The sequence below is a fragment of the Molossus molossus genome, unplaced genomic scaffold, assembly GCF_014108415.1.
Source record: "Molossus molossus isolate mMolMol1 unplaced genomic scaffold, mMolMol1.p scaffold_m16_p_14, whole genome shotgun sequence".
Lineage (NCBI taxonomy): Eukaryota > Metazoa > Chordata > Mammalia > Chiroptera > Molossidae > Molossus > Molossus molossus.
Genome location: NW_023425349.1, coordinates 56,510,975 through 56,531,698, shown reverse-complemented (window position 1 = coordinate 56,531,698; position 20,724 = coordinate 56,510,975). Strand labels below are relative to the sequence as shown.

The 20,724-nt window shown below is 42.3% G+C and overlaps 1 protein-coding gene across 3 annotated transcripts in view; it reads left to right on the top strand.

The window, feature by feature from the left end:
• The window catches only part of SPATA6L (spermatogenesis associated 6 like), a 50,945-nt gene extending 32,935 nt beyond the window's left edge, over nt 1–18,010 (top strand). For all 3 annotated transcript variants that reach the window (XM_036262093.1, XM_036262092.1, XM_036262091.1), the window contains 6 exons: nt 1,617–1,856; nt 4,332–4,434; nt 7,066–7,100; nt 7,844–8,040; nt 13,563–13,656; nt 17,921–18,010. In XM_036262093.1, coding sequence (XP_036117986.1) covers nt 1,617–1,856; nt 4,332–4,434; nt 7,066–7,100; nt 7,844–8,040; nt 13,563–13,656; nt 17,921–18,010 — 759 coding nt within the window. The remainder of the gene's footprint in view (nt 1–1,616; nt 1,857–4,331; nt 4,435–7,065; nt 7,101–7,843; nt 8,041–13,562; nt 13,657–17,920) is intronic.
• Nucleotides 18,011–20,724: the final 2,714 nt, after the last annotated feature.

Here is a 20,724-nt window from a genome sequence, read left to right as displayed (position 1 = left end):
GTTCAGACAGAGTGGGAGGGAGAGAGAGGAAGAGAGAGAGAGAGAAACATCGACGTGAAAGGTACACATCGAGTGGCTGCCACCCGCACGACCCAACCAGGGCCGGGGACAAACTGCAACCGAGGTACGTGCCCTTAGCGGGAACCGAACCCGGGGCTCTCTGGACCGCAGGCTGACGCTTTAACCACTGAGCCAAACCGGCCAGGGTACCACATGTTATTTTAACAGAAAGATTTAATGTAAAAAAAAAAAGGCTAGCCCTGGCTGGTGTGGCTTAGTGGTTAGAGTGTCAGCCCACACACTGAAGGGTTGCGGGTTCGATTCTTGGTCAAGGGCACATACCTGGGTTGCAGGTTCGATTCCTGGCCTGATCTGTGTGTGCGTGGGAGGCAACCAGTCAATGTCTCTCTCTTTCTCTCCCCCTTGTTTCATTCCACTCTTTCTAAACAGCAGTGGAAAAAATATTCTTGCATGAGGATTAACAACAACAACAAAAACGGCTAAATAGGGGTTGGAGTACTGAGAGGTAAAGGGGAACACTGAAGTGATGGAGAAAGTAACTGCAGGAAGCAACTCCACCCCTAGGGCTGAGGCAACAAAGTAAAGAGGTTGGGTCAAGAGCACAGAAGCTCGAAGAAGAGACCCCATAGAAAGGGGACCCCATAGCTAAGGGACCCTGGGGAGGGTCTGCCTTTCTGGGTGCTTCCTCGGGAACTCAGAGGTAGGACTTCTATGAACTGGCACTCAGACCTCTAAGGTGGAATACTACTTATTGCTGGTGCCTCAGGTCTTGTGGGGCTAGACTCAAACTTTGAGTACTGGTATGTCTGAGGGGGACACAGTAAGGCTAATTCTGGGATTATTGGACTGGGGGGAACTATATACTGGAACCATTTGCTGTTGCCAAGGTGGAGGATGGTTGCTGTGGTGATGCTGACAGGAATACAATGCAAACCTGAAGTGGCCAGTTCTGTCTTCCTGTTTGTCTTGCCGTCTCACTCTAGCGCCCTCTAGCGGCAGAGCCTAACGATAGCTGGAAAAGCAGAAGGGGTTTGCTGGGTGCCAGACCTGAGTATAGAAAGGTGGGTTTGGAGCTGAGGCAATTGCTTACTCACCTCTCACCAATATAGTTGGTTTCTCATTTTTGATCTGTTGTAAGAATTTTTTTTTAGCTAAACACAACCATAATAATTTTCTTATAATAAATTCACCGAAGTGAAATAGCTGGATCTGAGTATATGCCAAATTCTCTCTCTCAATCAATTTCAATCTCTCTCAGTATCTTTCTGTCAATCAATCAATCATCTATCTATAACTGGGAGAAGTGTCTGATACTTTCCAAATGTCTCCAATGCAAATAAGTCTCACTGTTATTAATGGAAATATAACACACTAGCAAGTTATAAATACTAGTGATGTTAAGCTGAACTGAAGAAAAATTAAGTAGAGAAATGCCCTTCCTTGAGTTCCTGTTGTATAAATCTGAGATGTTCAATCTTATACCTTAGTTAAACAAAGTTCAATTAAATACAGTCATATTCAATTGAATTTCCACCACCCCCCCAATTTTGTTTTTAAAAGTATTGTTTTTTTGTTTGTTGTTGTTTTGGTTTCAGGAAGAAACCTATAAGTCACAAAGGCCTTTATCTGCATCATGTGGACCAAAATTCCCCTTAAATAATACACAAGTGAAGCCAAGAGAAAATAATCTCAAAAGACTGCCCCAAAGCATGCAGCCCTGGGCACCCTCTCCATATTCTACCAGGCGTTTCTGCCAGGACCAGCCAGCTCAACTGAACCTTGGAAATAATTTAAGAATCTCCAGAGAAAGCAAACCTCCATTTGTAGTTAGACACGTGAGCCTAAAATTATTTTTCAGAGTTATTTGGAATGGTGAGGGTGTGAATGAGGTTGGAATATTGGAAGTATGGGTTATAAAAAAAACTGGTAATACTAATAAAGAGAGAATTCAAACTGAATAGTAACTATGTAAATTATGTTATCTTCCTAGAGTCATGTTCAGGAAGCTCCTATAAAGATATCTTGTACAGCCTTGGCCAGTTTGGCTCAGCGGTTAGAACATCGGCCCGTGGACCAATGAGTCTTGGGTTGGATTTCAATTAAGGGCATGGTTGCGGTTTGTCCTGGCCCTGGTCGTGCAGAAGATGTATCTCTCTCACACTGATGTTTCTCTCTTTCTCCTCCTCCCTCCCACTCTATCTGATGATAAATAGAAAAGTCTCCTCGGGTGAGGAATAAAAAAAAAATGTATCTTGTACAGTGGACTTGCTCAGTAAATGTCAGCCATCCCTATTTTTAATTTTTGAAAATTATTAAAATGTATGCCATCTACACATGGCATCCCACCATTATCTAGAAGAATTAGTGAACTGATGGGTAGAAGACGCATTACAAAGGTTGGCATAGACTCTGTACCAAACTAAAACTAAAGCTTTATCAGTTTTAAAGAAAACTGCTTGAGTTTTAATTAGATTGTTGCTCATTAGCCGTACTTTAAAGAGCAGGAAAAAAAGCATCTACAGGAAGAAGCAATGATGTGTCATATTCAAAGCCCTTGATCAAATTCATCTTAGATTTGACCCTCAGGGAGTAGTGGGCAAATTTAATCACATTAGTTCTTTTAGTCTCCTTAACTTTTTGACTACTATAGAAGTAATGGAAAATATAGAAATGTAAAAAAATTATCCATAGGTTTGCCAGCGTAATAAAAATTAAAAATTTTATTTAATGCATTTTCTTTCACCTTTTATATATTCATAAGGATTTATTTTTTCCACAAAGCTGTAGTTATACTGTACTATATACAGATTATTTTCTCATTATATAGTTAATAGTACATTAAAAGCACTTCAGTATTGCCCTGGCTGGTTTGGCTCAGCGGTTGGAGCATCGGCCTGCGGACCAGAGAGTCCCGGGTTTGGTTCCCGCTAGGGGCACATACCAAAAATAATAATAATAATTTTTAAAAAAGCATTTCAGTATTATTTCATATTCTTTATTAACACTATTCCATGTTCTAGTTCATGACTTATTCTCCAGTAGTTCCTATCACTCCAATAGTTAACTATTAATAATATTGTCAAATAGGTAATTGGACTTAAAGTCTCTAGTGGTGATGTTTGTGCATTTGACATCAGATATGAAGCATGGTAAACTTCAAAGTCAAGGTGTTGTTGAGATGACCACAGAGAGCTATTTTTTAGTTAGTGTGGAGATGTTCTTTGGCTAGAAACTACAGAACAGCTGTTTTCTTCATGATGACTTGGGTAAAAATGGCAAAAATCTAGTAACCAATGGCAAAAATGGCAATAATCTTTAAATATGTCATCATACAAATATTGTTGAATTGAGTTTATTGGACAGTCTGATTTATTCCATTTGAAATAAATTTTTGTAAAATTCAAAAATTTTACAAAAAAATTAAAAAAAAAACTTTAGTGTATGCTGTTATGGGATAAATAACCTTAAACTCTTGGTAGATTTCTTAGGTGGTAAAACTTGCTTGGCATTTATTTCATTTAACAAATTCTTATACAGCCTTCACTGCATGCGAAACGCTTTTCTAAGCACTCTGTGTTCAGTTAGCCAGATTTCCTGATATTGGTGTTTCTGTGAGTAGAAGCATTAAAATTTAGAGGATCTAATGTTGTGAAGACTATGAATTCTAATCAATATATTTCTCCAAGTAGAATGAAGAGTAACATTATAACCTGTCCTCTTGAAATAAAAAAAATAAAGTATAACAAATCCAGCAACTTCGTCATAGATATTCTGGAAGAGTCCCTATTTCACCTATTTGAAGATCATGTTGTCCAATTTAACATGGTTTCATTCTTCTTGTTTTCAAGGGTGTAGACACTCAGACTGGCGGGGGATGTGGAAGGCTGAACTGCGACCTTGTGATAATCCCTTGTCTTCAGCGAGGACCCCACTTAGGCCAGCACTGCTCAGACTGTTTAGGAACATGAAACTCCGTCCTGTTTTATAAGAATGCAAAATAAACTTCACTTGGTCTTTTCTGGGCTTGATCCTTACCAGTGGTTAGAATATAACTTGTGTCCAACTTTAGTTCTTTGTGCTAACATTTAGCCCATCTCTCTGTGTCCTAGCCTCAGTGAAGACAGGGACAAGCAGCTTTCTCTATCGGGATAACGTTTACTACACATGGAGACTATGGTTTAATTTGTTCCCAACCTTCTTTTGTCACTTGCGTGACCTGTGACTGAGGGGGAGAAAGGCACTGCAGTTAATGTGGAGAGGGTCATACAAGCTATGGTGGGTTCAAGTCTTATTTCTTTCCTTTCTTACAGGTGGACAGTGCCAAGCCCTTTGGTGAGAATATTTTAGACCATCATTCCCGGAAATCTAGAAGAAAATCTAAGTTTTCAAACTTTCCCTTTCCAATGAGAAGAGGTACTCGTTTCTCATTACTCCTATACATTTCCCTATGGGAACAAATGCATTCTACTTCTAAATCTCCTTTCATTCTATGGAATCACAAGCTTCTTTGGAAACAAGGACTCTCCAGCTGTGTAGTTTCCAGGGAAGGGGTTCCCGGGGAGCAGAGTTCCCTTGGCTGCTGAAGGAAACTGCTCTGGGTAACGTGGTCACCAGGTGTTTCCTGGCTGGTCTGGAAGAGCAGGGAGCAGCTCGTTCTGGTGCGAACTCCTTGTGAAAGCACCACTGATAGCCAACAAATAAGACTCGCCATTTCTGTGGATGGGAAAGAGCAGGGAATTGGCGACCAGGAGACATAACATTTGCTTTGCCAGATTCCATGTGAAGCAGATAGCGTAAGGCATGGGATCTCAAACTTTCAGGTGTCAGGACCCTTTTGCATTCTTAAACACTGAGGACCCCAAAGAGCTTTTGTTTATGTGGATGATATGTATTAATATTTAGCATATTAGAAATTAAAACTGATAAATTTGTAAACTACAAGGATACGCAAGCACACATATCACTAGTCATCAAAGTGGTGACGTCATGAGGTGTTGTGTAGCTTTTTGAAAACTCCATTTTACAGTAACGAGAGAATGAGAGTGTAAAAGGCAACTTATGTCTTAGTATTATTGGGAGAATAGTTTTGACTTTGCAGATCTCCTGAAAGCTCTGTGGGACACCAAGGGAGGTCCCTGGGCCATACATCAAGAGTCACTGGATTAAGGCATCCCTTGGAGACCTTTATCTTATGATTGAAATACATGAACCATGTCAATCCTGAAGGTCATGGCAGTGAGGTTCACCTACTCCTGAACTTAATAAAAATTCTTAGGCTAGAAAGGGATGGTGGTGGCCCATTCTCTTGACTCCTGGTGGGACTGGATCAATACCATCCTGCCAACAGGGTCCCCTGTCTTAGGTGTAAAGGTTTATACTTTCAAAGGGCAGCACAGTCTCTTGTGGTAACTCAAGCCAGTGTTCTTGGATCATGGTGACTGCACCTACAGCCAACCAAGTACAGAGTAGTTTGATGTAGAAAGTGCTTTATCACCTCTGACATTTAATTTAAGTTTTTTGGATTGAAAATCACCAGGGTAGCCTGTAAATGCATTACTGTCTTCCTTATGACCCAATTCAAGCAACAGCAAATGTCCTTTCCCGGAGAGGACAGATGGGCTCAATGCTGGCCCAGTTATGATAGGACTCATATATCATGTTGGTCTTGGCCTTTATCTTTTCTTAACCCTGGCAGGTGGAGAACTAAGGTTCCAGAGAGGTTACAGAATGTGTACAGGTCACATACCAAGTTTTTGGCAAACCTACATTTAGAGAAGACGTTCAGACCTCTGGGCTCAGATCCTGTAGCTTCCAAGCCAGACCTTTGCTTAGGTCACCTGTCAGCTCATTCATCCAGGCCTAAGGTAGAATAAAGCAGTGCTTCTCAAATTTGAATGTGCATTTGAATCACCTCGTGATCTTGTTAACTGCAGATTCTGATTCAGTAGGGCTGGGGTGGGGCCTGTGATCTTCCTTTTCTAACAAGCTTCCAGGTGATATTGATACTGCTGGTCCACGGACTGCACTTTGAGAAGCAAAGGAACAAAGGCAAGCCCTCTGGGGAAGGGACTGCTCAGAATCACTGCAGGGGACTATAGGGCAGGTCTGTGGCTATAGTACTGAAAGGGCCTTAGTGCTGCTGATTCCCTGCTGAGCTGGGAGAAGGGAGCTTCTGGGACAAGAGGGACACACACATACCTGCGTTTGCAGAGGATAGGATAATCATCAGGCTTTAAAGTCCCTTTTCATGGTTTCCTTCTACTGCCAGTGGCACAAGGGGAGTCAGCAGTCCAGGAAAAGCCTCTTGTCACTGCTTAAGCCTGGTCACACTGGGGGAAGCCATGGTGGCCTTGTAAATACTCATTTCAAATGCTTTTTTCCCCCTCAACCTGGAAAAATCCAATTTAGTCCTGGTTTTGTCTATGTGTGTATTATTCACTTCTTACCATTCTCTGGCATTAGGCCTTTTTGCTTATGATGAGTAGTTAGGGTAATAATGATGACTTGCATTTTTGCTGCATCATGTTTCTCCAAGCTCTTACATTTTCATTGTAATATTGATTAAATATCAATTTAATATTTATGTCTACCTTGGACAAGTGTACTCAAGAGTTTCTGCATAATAAGGTTCCACGAAAACCAAATGTAAAGAGAATGGCAGAAGAGGCAGAGTATATAAATTTTATAGTTGAGCCACGTGGCTTTCTTTTAGCCACCAAGACAAATATGTGTTTTCCAGGCTGCTTAAGGGTTACTGGACTTACTGCTTTACTTTAGATTCTCTTTTACCCTTCCCATACCCACAAGTGCTGTCTTTGATAATATAACCTCACTGTTGACCTCAAGAGGACAGAAAAACTCATAGAATTGCCGTGACTCAAGGGAGACTTAGAAGTGATAGTGTAATTTATAAGGGAGCATTTACGTTCTTTAATAATCCATTCATTGTGTAATATTTTTGTACTGCTGTGGAATAAATGTAACAAGTTTTAGGTGTAACTGGTAACAATGAGTCATTGAATCACCTGTTCCTCTTTCTTCTAGCTTCTTCTCTTGACAGCCTTGCAGCTAACGTAAAGGTAATTTTAGAAGTAGCATTAGTAACATCATTTATTTCCAACTCTGTAATATCACTTACTGTGCTTTCCCAATCAGTTGTGAAAAGTGTATTTCTAGCTGGTTCTGCTTATGGAATTTCTATAGTTTAACTGGAGTTTAAGGGGTGTCCAGGCTTCCATTGTCTGCTTTGCATCAGTCTGTTCATTCCCCTCATAAACTCTTTTCATTTGTAGGAGGAATCACCAGTGAGGGTGTAGGTAGGCCCAATACCTACTTTATCAGTAGGATTTTCATTGCTTTTTCTCTAGTTGAATACTTTTAACGAAGTGCTGGTAAATCACTTGTTCTTGATGTTTGACTGACTCGTCAAGGTGAAGAGGCAAAGTTCTGTTACAGCATGAGAACAGATGTATGCAAAGAAAATGGAGTATACTGTTTCTTATGCCAGAGCTTTTTTGTTTAAAAATGAAATCTTTTCCAAATCCAATGATCCCAAGTCCTCACAAAGCAAAGTGTAGAGCCCGGACTTATTTTGGCTTGTTACATCATGCCCAACATAGAGACTTTTAGTGATCTTTCCTTGACCTCTTCTCCTGAGCATTTGTCGCTAGTATTCTCTATTCCTGCCCATTTTACTGCAGGAGATCCCAGGGCAGGTATTCTACAGATCTTGCCCCCAGTTCTTTGTCCCCTCCCCCCCAGCTTTGAATTAAGCAAACAAAAGCAAAGCTATAACTAAACAGTAATTCGCATTGTCACTCAGGTTATCAAAGAACCAGATGAACGGATTGTTTTAAGGAATGAATCACCATCACCGTTATATTCCAGTAAGTTCGGAAAGCCCTCGCCCAATTACAGTAACCAAGGAGATGCGGATTTCCACCTGGAAACTTCATTTGCCACCTCCCAGCACTCCAGGTCTGCCAGCCCTCGGCGGGACCAGCCCCTTCTCCGAGAAAGGTCAGCAGCAAGCGCCGTCTCTTCATCTCTTCGTCTCTTCGCCTCTTCGCCTAAACAGTGTCATGTATTCTGGCCGGAGTAACGCCCGTCACTTCACCAGTTTGCTTCCTCAGGAATGTTCAGCTGGGGACACCTTGATATGAAAAATGATTGTTCTTGTAAAGAGCTTCCCCATAGTAAAAGTTCCGCCTTTTCTCCTGCCCCTGGAAAACATATCTCAGGAAGTTTGTTGAGAATGGGACAGACGGCTCACTTGGCATAGATACTGTTTTTCTATCTATTTTTAGACATTATACATTTTTTTTTTTTGAATTTTTTTTATTTTATTTATTTTTTTGTTACAGATATTTTACCTTTTTACCCCATTGGCACCCCCCACCCCACCCCCCCTCCCCCCTGTCCCCGGCTTAGTTGTCCATGTCCATTGGTCATGCATACATGCATATAAGTTCTGTGGTTTATCTCTTCCCTCCCCCCACCCCCCCCATCCTCTCTTCTGAGGGATGTCAGTCTGTGCCCTACTTCCATGTGTCTGGGTCTACTGTATTCCTCAGACTGTTATGTTCATTATATTCCGTATATAAGTGAGATCATAGACATTATACATTTTAAAACTGAAGCTTTTGATTTCACCAGTATAAGAGTAGTGTTCACTATAGAAATTTTAGAAATTACAGAAAAACAAAAAGGAGTGGGAAAAAAATCACCACTAGTGCTGTTGCCCAAAGACAAACATTAACAACATGTGGACATACTTTTTTCTCTTTTTCTAGACGTGGTTTCTTGGTTTGTTTATGTTGTCATTACAGATTTTAAAAACTGGGATTGCATGTGTCCAGAGGGCAGAACAGAGATGGAGAACAGGAACCTTTATTTTCCGAACTGCACTCTAGTCACGTGATTAACCATCCAGTTGGCCAAGCACTGTCCCGATTTTAACCCTGACAGTCTTGCATTCTGTGGAAACCCCTTAGTCCCAGGCAAACCAGGACAGTTGCTCACCTAACTCCAGGGAAGTGACATTAAAGATATTAGTAGGATGGTTGTTTTGAATAAAGGATATGCAGTTTGCTTTACTCTGCAATGTTAGTGACGAGAATAAGATACATCCCTATATCAAAATAACAAAGGGGCTCATAGTAAATATCCCAAAACAAAAGTGGCCCTGACATTGGAATAGAAATTACATTAAGTTCGAGGTGGACTAAGAAAGTGGCAGTGCATACTGAGTGTTTTGCAGAAATTATGGAATACCTTTATATTAAAATGTTTAATCATGGACTGGAGGAAACCAAATCAAGTATTTTAATAACATCTATTAAAGAATGGTGAGTTTTTGATTAGTTACTTTATTGGTAGAAAATATTATAACATACATTTTTAAAAATTGGCCTTGGCACCGAGAGACAGGTGGTCAGAGACACACTTACACGCCTCTGTGCCCGGCCTCCATCTCCATCAGCTTACCCGCTTCCTACCAGCCCGGAACTCGGCAGGTTGGCAAAGCAGCAGAGGCTACCTGCCATGTACGGACTTAGCGAGAATTGATTTTAAATGAAGAGAGGAAATAACCATCAACTGGTGGTAGTCAGGAGACCGGAGCTGTAGTGCTCACCTGTCTCTACGGGACGTGATCTAACACAAATACTTGGCATTTCATACCTTGGTTTCCTCAGCTGTGTCATGGGTGTAAGGATCAAAGATCCAGCCACAAAGTGCTTCTCTGCTGCCAGAACTGGAGAAAATCCTGTGCTTTTTTTGTGCTTTTTTGTGTGATTTTATATGTTACCCAAACTCTTTCTAATCAGCATAGATCTTCTGAGAGACTGAACTGACTGTACATTTAATGAGCACCTATTATGTGTGATGTACACGATCGTGACATGCACGTCCTTGCTTTCCAGTGGCTCACACGCTAGACAAGGGAGGCAGGCATAACCCCATGTCCCAAATGTGAGATGGACTGTGATATGCACTTGACAGAAGTACAACCCAAATGTAGGGGAAAGACAGAGCAGGAGGAGGTTAACTCCATCAGGGAGGAGGTCTAGAAAGGCCTCATTTATTTTTAAATAAACTTGTTAGATGGTTTATGCATTCATTCAACCAGCCTCATGAATATCTTTATGAAGCAGGCCAGTGGTTCTCCACTTGGACTCAGCAAAAAATTGCTTCATATCTATTGAGTCAAAATCTTTGGGATTGAAACTGGGTGTGAGTGGGGGAGTGCAGACTCTTTGCAGTTAAAAGTGTCTCATCCATTTTACTTCATTTAAGAAAAAAGACACATGAATCAGTTACCAGTTAATGACACTTAGACATTATTCGCTGAATACAAGGGAAAAAAAAAAATGAGTGCCCCAGAGGGAAACAGGATAGTTGATCTGCTAGGCCTATAATGGAAACCCTAACATTTAAGACATTTCTCCTGATCTCTGAGAACTTGCAACCCAGCAGAGGATGTGGAAAAAAATGTACCCCGAGAATTTTCTACAAGGGGGAACTATGAGAATAGTACAGACCAAGTGTTATCAGAGTATAGAGGAGGAGGAGGATACTTCTGGAATGTCTCATGGAGGACATGCATCTTCATAGGCCTTACGGGGAGGGGGTTGGATTATGGCAGAGTTCCTGGAGGAGAGGGGTGGGAAGCGAGAAGGCAGGGGGAACTTTCAGCTTCTAGAAGTTAGTCCCGCTTGGGAAAATAGTGGGTGCCAAGGCTGAGGGTCTGAGGGGAACCATGTAAACCAAGCTAAAAAAGCTTGGGCTTTGTTGGAAGGCTCTGGGGAGCTTTTGCAAGTTCGTCACAGTAAATTAGCACAGTTGAGAGGAGGATGACGACTCTGGCTGCAGACCAGACTTTTATCATCTCTCTCTGATGAGCCAGCAAATTCTGTGTGCCCAAAGTCACTCTAATCTGATAACTTTGGAATTAACTGGACCATGAATTTGTAAATTAGACAAAGAATAGCATGGTCATACAAAGGCAGTCTGGTTTGTCCAGGAATACCTTGGTTTTAGCTCCAAAAGTCCTGCATTCTGGGAAATCTCTCAGTCCCGGGCAAACCAGGACAGTTGGTCACCTTACCTCCAGGGAAGTGGCACTGAAGTTAGTATTTAAGACAGCTGTTTTGAATGAAGGCTGTCCCTTCGTATCCTTGAGGTCAAATCCATTCCTGTTGACTTCAGCATGATCACAGAGGCAGCCTCTGGAATACTATGTGCTACTCATACTTTGCTCCAACCTCACTCACGGTTCTTCCCACATCAGCACAATTGGGACCAGTTCGCCTGTGCCCAGATCACAGGAGCTCATGAGAAATGCTGCTTATACTGAAATCAGTAAGGGCGAAGGTTGCAGGGATGAGTTGGGAGACAAATTTTGAATTGAGAATCAACCCAAGGTTCTCATGGAGGAAGTAGAAAACCCTTTTAACTGGTAGGGTGAAACATGGTAGTCCCAAAGGATGGAGGAACACTCCTGAGCCTGTTCCTGTCTCCAACATCTGGACAGGAACATGGCTAGCACACAGCCTCACTCTTCCACTGCATGAGAAGAAACAGGGCTGAGCCAAGGCACAGCGCTGCTCCTGTCTGGTGACTCATCATTCTCAGAGATCTTCACATGTATTGATTGTACATAACAATGCTGGTAATAGATTGCAGGAATTGTTTTGGAACTGGTTACTCAACACGTATGAAAAAACATTCATTGTGTCCAGTTGGCAGCTCTTTTTAGCTTTATTTATAGCTTCAAAATATTTTTATTCCTTCCTCTTAAAGATTCTTAGAGGAGTATAGAAATGATATGCCTGGAATTTTCTGAAGCATGGATAGTGCTTCAGATGGTGCTTTCATTAGCTGGGTTGGTTATGGATTTGTGTAGGTCCAGTAGTACACTCGGTCTTGTCTCCGTGGCAACCAGCTGAACGTGCTTGTTACAGAGAGAACCAGGATGGGTTGCCCAGATGTGGGTCCCAGACTAAGTAGAGGGACAACTGCACAGGGCCTCATTAGTGGGGCGGCCATATAACCAACTGACTGCCTCCCAAATGTTCCTGTCATTTCTAATGTTTATTGTACGTTTCTTAAAGAGAACAATTTTATCCAAATTGCTAAAATTCTTTAGGTGTTTTAAGGAAACAAGATTTTCATAATAAAATTGTTTATTCTGCCTCAGAATTTAGGAGTTTCACCGCCTCCTGAAAATCAATGAGTGAATTCATCAAATGAATGGATGAATTTAGTCACTCAAGAAATATTTATTAAATACCTCCTGTGGTATTCAGTACCTACAAGGCCCTAGGATGAACTATTAACCCGAGAGTTTCAGTCTCAATTTCAGTCTAGGAGTAGAAACAGACATTAATCAAATAATGACGAAATGTCCACTAGGGGACTGCCTATGACTAGGGGTCCATGAACTCTAACTGCTTGAAATAGGGAGGCTGACTTCCTCGTCGTGAAGGGGATCAGGAAGGACCCTCCCGAGAAATCAGTACTTGCCTTGAGCTCTGGAGGGCGGGAGGAGCTAACACGAGGGCTGGGCTGGGTGGCAGCGTCCTAGGCAGAGGGCGCAGTGATGGGAAATGCCTCCGGAAGGAGAAAGTGCTTCATGTTCGAGGAACCGAAGGATCCGGTAAGACCTGCTGTTAAGGTTGGGTCTGCTTGGCCTGAAGTAAAGGAGATGTAAAATAAAATCCTCCTGGTGCAAAACAATGGGATTCCATTTTGTTTTAAAAGTTTTGGACTGCCCAGCCAGTGTGGCTCAGTGATCGGGCGTCAACCCATGGACCAAGAGGTCACTGGTTCGATTCCTGGCCAGACACATGCCTGGGTTGTGGGCTCAATCCTCATTTGGAGACGTGCAGGAGGCAGCCAATTGGTGTGTCTCTGTCATTGATGTTTCTCTCTCTCTCTCTCCCTTTCCCTTCTTCTCTCTCTAAAAACCAATACAAATAATATTAAAAAAAAATTTTGGATTAAATTTTTTTTCTTTTAAGGTTTTAAAATTGATTTTTACAGAGGGAGAGAGAGAGAGAGAAACATCGATGTAAGATCGAAACATCCATTGGCTGCTTCCTGACACCCGCTACTGGGGAGCGAGCCCATAGCCCAGGCATGTGCCCTGACCAGGAATCGAACCAGCGACCTTTCAGTGCACAGGAGGATGCCCAACCACCTGAGTCACTCTGGCTAGGGCTGGATTAAATTCTTAAATGTAAAAGCAGGATTTGTTCTTTAGAGAAAGAATCTAAAATACACAATAAAGTACAAAGAAGAAAAGTCACTCACAGCCATACACCCAAACACAAACTATTCTTAACGCCTTGGCGGTTTTTATCCCCAGGGATTTTCCTATGCACAGGCTTAACAACGACATCGAAACCACACTGTGTTTACTATTTTGCATGTTGCTGCTTTTTTCTTACTATGAAATCATAAATATCAACCCATATTGTTATGTACTCTGTCCTTTTTATTAGCTGCATAACCTTCACCCTGTGCAATCTGTCGAGCAGGTTCCACCCTGGTTCTCAGTCCACGTGGAAGAAGATCCATGAAAGGATCTGCAGTCTTCTGACATCCCACAGAGCTCGGCAACACCTAAACAAGGTCAGGGCTTCTAGTAAAACCAGATCTTTGCTGACAGAATAATATGGGACCTGGGACTTAGAGCTTAGCAGGAGAGACAGACATTAATCAAGAAACCGCAGAAATAAATGTAAAACTGTGGCACTTACCACGGAGGGTACACAGTGTCCTGGGAGTGTATAACGAGGGCATTTGATTTGGTTGGGAGTCAGGGCAGGCTTCTCTGCAGAAGAGAATGGGGCTTCGAACTGGACAGTGAGCACAGCTCATCTGGAGCACAGCATCAAGAGGAGGTCCTGAGCGAAAGGGAGCAGAGCCCTGGCAAAGGACTTAGAGAAGACAGTGTAACTGGCCCAAAGCACATTCCCTTCCACCATGCACAGGAATTCTGGTCTAGGGAAGAATCCAGAGATGTGTGTGTAGTTTTTGTAAGGCCACAGCATGGAAGACATGTTTCCCTAAAAGCTGTTGAGCAAACTAAAAAAGAGTCTGCAGATTTTGCTGGAAATAAATGATAGATTTATTCAAGGGTCCTAGAGTTTGCAAACTGGAAACAGCCAGGCAAAACCCTAGTGTTCCAAAGAAGAGAGAAAAGTTAAAATTCTTACAGTAAAAAGTGCATTCTTGAGATTGATCCGTCCTGCATTCTTAACCCTAGGATTGATCGAGACTGGTTATGAGTTCGATGACAGCCAGTCAGGGTGGAGGGTGTCAGGGGGTGCGGGAGATGGGCATCAGGAGGTCTGGTCCCAGCCAGTGATCTAGCTGTCAGGTGGGTGTATGCAGGAGTCCTTAGGAGGGTTATCTGGAGGTCCAGATGCATAGCCAGGCACTGATGCAGGACTGGGAAGTTCAAAAACAGCTATGTTCCCAGGCTAATTAGAACAAAAATGGGGTTTTTCCTCATGCCTGAACCCTCATCATGTTAACAATTTTAGTTAAAGTGACCCCATGTTATATACTCCCTATCTTCACTCTTTGCTCAACGTTTATAAGGAGTTCTGGCTGTTTGACTTTTATGGGAGTGTGGGGAGTGTTTCTGATCCATAGAGAGAATATCCAGTACTTTGTCCACTGCGGATGGACAGCCATTAGCCAAGGGACCTGTCACATTTCAGGAGAATTCAAATGAAAGGTTAAAAGTGCCCCCAGTTTTTTATTTTTTTCAGATTAACTCCAAAGTTTATATCTTTTATTTTTATTTATTTATTTTTTTTAATATGAATTTTTATTTATTTTTTTGTTACAGATATTTTACCTTTTTACCCCATTGGCACCCCCCACCGCACCCCACCTCCGCCCCATACCCGGCTTAGTTGTCCATGTCCATTGGTCATGCATACATGCATATAAGTTCTGTGGTTTATCTCTTCCCCCCCCACCCCCCATCCCCTCTTCTGAGGAATGTCAGTCTGTGCCCTACTTCCATGTGTCTGGGTCTACTGTATTCCTCAGACTGTTATGTTCATTATATTCCGTATATAAGTGAGATCATGTGGTATTTGTCTTTTTCTGCTTGGCTTCTTTCACTTAGGATAATACTTTCCAGGTCCCTCCATGTCGTCTCAAAGGATAAGAGATCTTTCTTTCTTACCGCTGCATAGTACTCCATTGTGTATATGTACCACAGCTTTTTTATCCATTCGTCTACTGGTGGACACTTGGGCTGTTTCCAGATCTTAGCTATTGTAAATAGTGCTGCTATGAACATGTGCCCCCAGTTTTTAGATTTCACCATACCATGTAGATGAATTGGTCATACTGACTTATTTTAAAAGGTTGGCCTATCCTAGAGTTATAGGATGACACAATGAATAATGATTACTCTAACCACAGGGGTAGTGGATTCCTTTACTTCCTCTCTGAAAAGTCACAGTCTGTTCAAGTAAGGAAATCCCTTTATTTTTTTATTTTTATTTTGAGGGGACATTAAAATGAGGACATTTTCCCATTTTTTTATTCAGATAGAGTGGGAGGGAGAGAGAGGAAGAGAGAGAGAGAGAAACATCGACATGAAAGGGACACATCAAGTGGCTGCCTCCCGCACGACCCAACCAGGGCCGGGGACAAACTGCAACAGAGGTACGTGCCCTTAGTGGGAACCGAACCCAGGTCTTTCTGGACCACAGGCCGACGCTCTAACCGCTGAGCAACTCTGGCCAGAGCAGGAAATCCCTTTAACAAATTATATTCAAATCACATGATTTGAGTGAGAAAAATTTCTTGCCAAATTTTTTTTATTGTTAAAAGTATTACAGATGTCCCCCTTTTTTCACCGTTGACCCTTTCCTTCCTTCTCCCAACCCCTCCTGCTTTTCCCAACCTAATGTCTATATCCACTGGTTGTGTATATATGCATATATATATATATATATATATATATATATATATATATATTTAATTTATCTCTTCCCACTTCTCCCACACCCCATCTGTCTGAGGTTTGTTAGTCTGTTTCCTACTTCCATGATTCTGATCTCTTTTGGTTGACAGCTTGTTTTGTTCGTTATGTTGCACAAATAAGTGAGATCATGTGGTACTTGTCTTTCTCTGACTGGCTTATTTCACTTAGCATAATACTCTCCAGGTCCCTCCATGTCATCTCAAAGGGTAAGAGATCTTTTTTTCTGATAGCTGCATAGTATTCCATTGTGTGAATGTACCACAGCTTTTTTTTTTTGGCATTTTTTATTAATCTATTTTTGTTATAGATGGTTCTCCTTTTCCCCCAATGACACCCTTCTTCCGACGCCCCCCCCCCCCAGCATTGTTGTCTATGTCCATTGGTTACGCATACATGTATATAAGTTATTTGGTTTATCTCTTCCCTCCCTCCCACTTCCCCTCTTCTGAGGTTTGTCAGTCTGTATCCTCTTCTGTGTCTCTGGGTCTATTTTGCTCATTATATTCCACAAATAAGTGAGATCATTTGATATTTGTCTATCTCTGCTTGGCTTATTTCACTTATCCTAATACTCTCCAGGTCCCTCCATGTTGTGTCAAAGGATAAGAGATCTTTCTTTCTTACAGCTGCATAGTGTCCATTGTGTATATGTACCACAGCTTTTTTATCCACTCGTCTATTGATGGACACTTGGGCTGTTTCCAGATCTTAGCAATTGTAAATAGTGCTGCTATGAACATAGGGGTACATATATTCTTTCTGATTGGTGTTTCAAGCTTCTTAGGATATTTTCCTAGAAGTGGAGTCACTGGGTCAAATGGCAATTCAATTTTTAATTTTTTGAGGAAACACTATATTGTTTTCCATAGTGGCTGCACCAGTCTGCATTCCCACCAGCAGTGTACTAGAGTCCCCTTTTCTCCACACCCTCGCCAACACTTGTTTGATGAGTTGTTGATGGCGGCCATTCTGACAGGTGTGAGGTGATACCTCAGAGTCGTTTTAATTTGCATCTGATGATTAGAAATGTTGAGCATTTTTTCACGTCTCCTGGCCATTTGTATGTCCTATTTGAAGAAGTATCTATTCAGATCCTCTGCCCATTTTAAAATTGGATTGTCTTCCCTTTTGTTGAGTTGTATGAGTACCCTACATTTTGGATATTAATTCCTTATCTGATGTATTGTTGGCAAATAATATTCTCCCAGAGAGTGGGTTCCCTTTTCATTTTGATGCTGGTTTGTTTGTTTTTTTGCTGTGAAGAATATTTTTAGTTTGATGTAGTCCCATTTATTAATTTTTTCCTTTGTTTCTCTTGCCCTAGGTGATGTATAAGTGAAAATTTTTGCCACATATGATCCCTTTAAAATGGAAAAAGAAGGAAGGGAGGGAGAGAGGGGGAGAGAACAAGGGAAGGAAGGAAGGAGAGAAAGGAGAAAGGGAGAGAGAGAAGAAAGGAAAGAATGCCCTGGCTAGTTAGGCTCAGCAGTTGGAACATTGGCCCGTGGACTGAAGAGTTGTGGGTTTGATTCCAGTCAAGGGCATGTCCCTTGGTTGTAATTCAGTCCCTGGCCCTAGTCGGGGTCTTGCGGGAGGCAGCCAGTCAATGTGTCTCTCTAACATCAATGTTTCTCTCTCTCTCCATCCCTCCCACTCTATCTGAAGATAAATGGAGAATTATCCTTGGGTAAGGGTTAAAAAAAAAAGAAAGGACGAAAGAAAAAAAAAAAGAGAGTACCTATGTACACACATATACATGAACCCCACATATATAGCCTATACAGGATTCATAGACCTCCTAAATGCAAAACTATGCGCCTTGCTATCATTGATCTATATTACATTATGAGTAATGCAATTGCTGTATTTGTTTTGTTATAGGAAGATTTTATCCCTGAAGTAAATTATACTCTTGAAAGACCAAGCTACCCTCTGAAGAGCTCCGCAGTGCACGCACAGAGATATTTTTAAGCTGATGTCATATGTAAGTAAGCAGCTTCAGTGCTTCTTATCGTGATTTACTAAAATAATTTTAGTTTTCAGCTGTCAATATGAGGTAACTAGAAAATGTGGTGGACAGGAGATGAGGGAGAGACCGAAGAACCACATTCTTCTTCACACAGTATAATAATGAGCAAACATCTGGGGGTCTGCCAGCTCGTTTGCTTCCTCCCCTCTCTCTCTCTCTCTCTCTCTCTCTCTCTCTCTCTCTCTCTCTCTCTCTGTCTCTCTCTCTCTCTCTCTCTCTCTCTCTCTCTCTCTCTCTCTCTCTCTCGGCCCCTCTTTCAGCTCCTTGAACACAGGTTTTTTCTGCCGTGAGGTCTTTGCACGCACTGCTCTCTCTGTCTGGAATACTTCTTCCTGTCCCTGCCTGCATCACTTCTATCATCCTTCGAGTCTCATGACTTTCTCTCTCACCCACCCTCCACCCTCCGAGGCATACCACTTTTAGCACCCAGCACTTCTCATAAAATATGACACAGTTCGTGGTTGTATGTTTATATGGGTTGATGGCTTAAAAGTCTGCCTCTTCCACTCGAATGAAACCTGCCTCTCCTGCTCAGTGTTTTATAGCTGACATTTAGTGCAGTGTGATGGAATCTCACTGAGCTCGGGACTCAGCCGCGTGTGCCAGGCACGTGCCCTCAGCAAGGCTCTGGCGGCCACTCCCCACCTGCTGCTGTCTTTGTATCAGATGACGCTCCAGTATCAGATGGTGCTCCGTAAATCTATTTTATGAGTGAATGTTGAATGAGGCAATGAAGCAACTCTAGATTTCAGATATGTGGCAAGTAGTTGGCCCTAGAGTGAGGTGTCATCATTTCTCATGTATTCTCTTCTTTTCCCTTCCTAACCCAGGCCCGAAAGACTAACAGCTCTTCATTATCAAGTGCTTCCTGAGTGCCAGGGACTGGTCCCAATACTTTACACATAGTAAATGAGTTAATATTTAATTCTCACAATCCTATGAAGTAGTTGCTATCACTACTGCCATTTTACAGGTAGGGATACCGAGGCACAGAGCACCCAGGTGCCTGGCTCAGGGTGGCAGGGCTAGCGAGTGGCAGAGCTGGAACACGAAGCTGGGCAGTGTGGCTTCAGCGACCATGCGAACCGTTACTTCTGTTGCTTCCTCAAACCTGGAGTGTGTGATAGGAGGGCCCTGGGGAGACAGAGAGCAGAGCCGTTGGGACCAGGAGAGTGTGGATATTCCCCATGAACGTCTCCACTGGATCGTATGGTGTTCATTATGAAGTCCCTCGTTCTAGCAACTGCAAAATAATTATGAGTCTTTTCAATATGTGTTTTTAATTGATATTTTAGAGAGAGAGGAAGGGAGAGAGATAGAAACATCAATGTGTGAGAGAGAGACATTGATTGGCTGCCTCCTGCACCCTCCCTACTGGGGATCAAGCCTGCAACCCAGGCAAGTGCCCTGACCAGGAATCGAACCAGGACCTCTCAGTCCATGGGATATTGCTCAATCCACTGAGCCACACCTACCGGGCATTATGAGTCTTTTTAAACAATAAAGGAGTGTGGGGTGACATGCTAGGTTTTTACTTAGGGTCAGGTTTCTGAAAATCTGGTTTGAGAGCCTCAGGGCTGGCTAGTACTCACCGCCTTCATGCAGCACAGAGGAGGACAGCTGACTATCCATTCTGCAGGCTGCTAGCTCGGAACGTTCTGCTTGGTAGATTAAAAGATGGATTCTGGGCCACTTAATCTCCGGCTGCCGAAACAGTCATCTAGGCATTTATTAGGTGGTTATACGGAACATAACCCACATAATTACCACTTAGGGAACACTGCCCGCATAATTACCAAATGCCAAATTGTGTTGAATTTCAACATAGGCAACATCGAGTTACGTTAAGCCCTGAACCAGCTGATCTGTGGACACTGATGGGAAGGGATAGAGAGAAGGTGAGAAAAGAATGAGTAAATTCTGTCTTAGAAAATGGGGTTCCAAGACAACACAAGATCCCATCCAGTGGACTCCACCCCACATCTTGGGTCACAGATTAGAGGCTGGGGTCCTGGAGGGCTGTGTTAGCCACATGACTTTGGTGTCTTAAGCAAATAGGGCATTTATTAGAAAGATGCTGAGTGTCACAGTGAATCCAGGGAACACCCAAACAAGCAAGGTCAAGCAGCTGAAGCTGGAAAGCCAGTTCCAGAGAAGAGCATTCAGCAGGAACTACAGAGATGATATTGTTAATACAAGAGGTGCTGTCGATATTCAGCTAACACACTGGCTCAAGATGCTAATATTTTTAATCATTGCCCACCTCAAATATTGCTTTTGATGCCAAGAACCTTTTTTTTTTTTTTTGCTGAGGGCGCTCAGTCCCACTTCCTGGCACAAGTCACTGAGGGATTGGAGGGCAGTGCCAGTTTTTGTCCCTTCCCTCCCTGCATTTCTGCTGTTTCACTGGTGATCAGCTTTTTCTTCCTGTTTCTGAGCAATTGCAAGATTTGGGGGGAATTGGAAAAGTAGATTTTTAGCAAAAAAAGGCCAGGGATTTTTGAACCAAAATAATGAGTCCAATGGTCTGACTGGAAAATGGTTAGAGGAAATGAGTAGAAAGGGTTGGAATATATTTTTCCTTATTCTGGGTAGTTTGGGATAAAGCAGATTTTCCCTTGTATAATTTTAAATGGTTAAAGTGGTGAACTTTGTG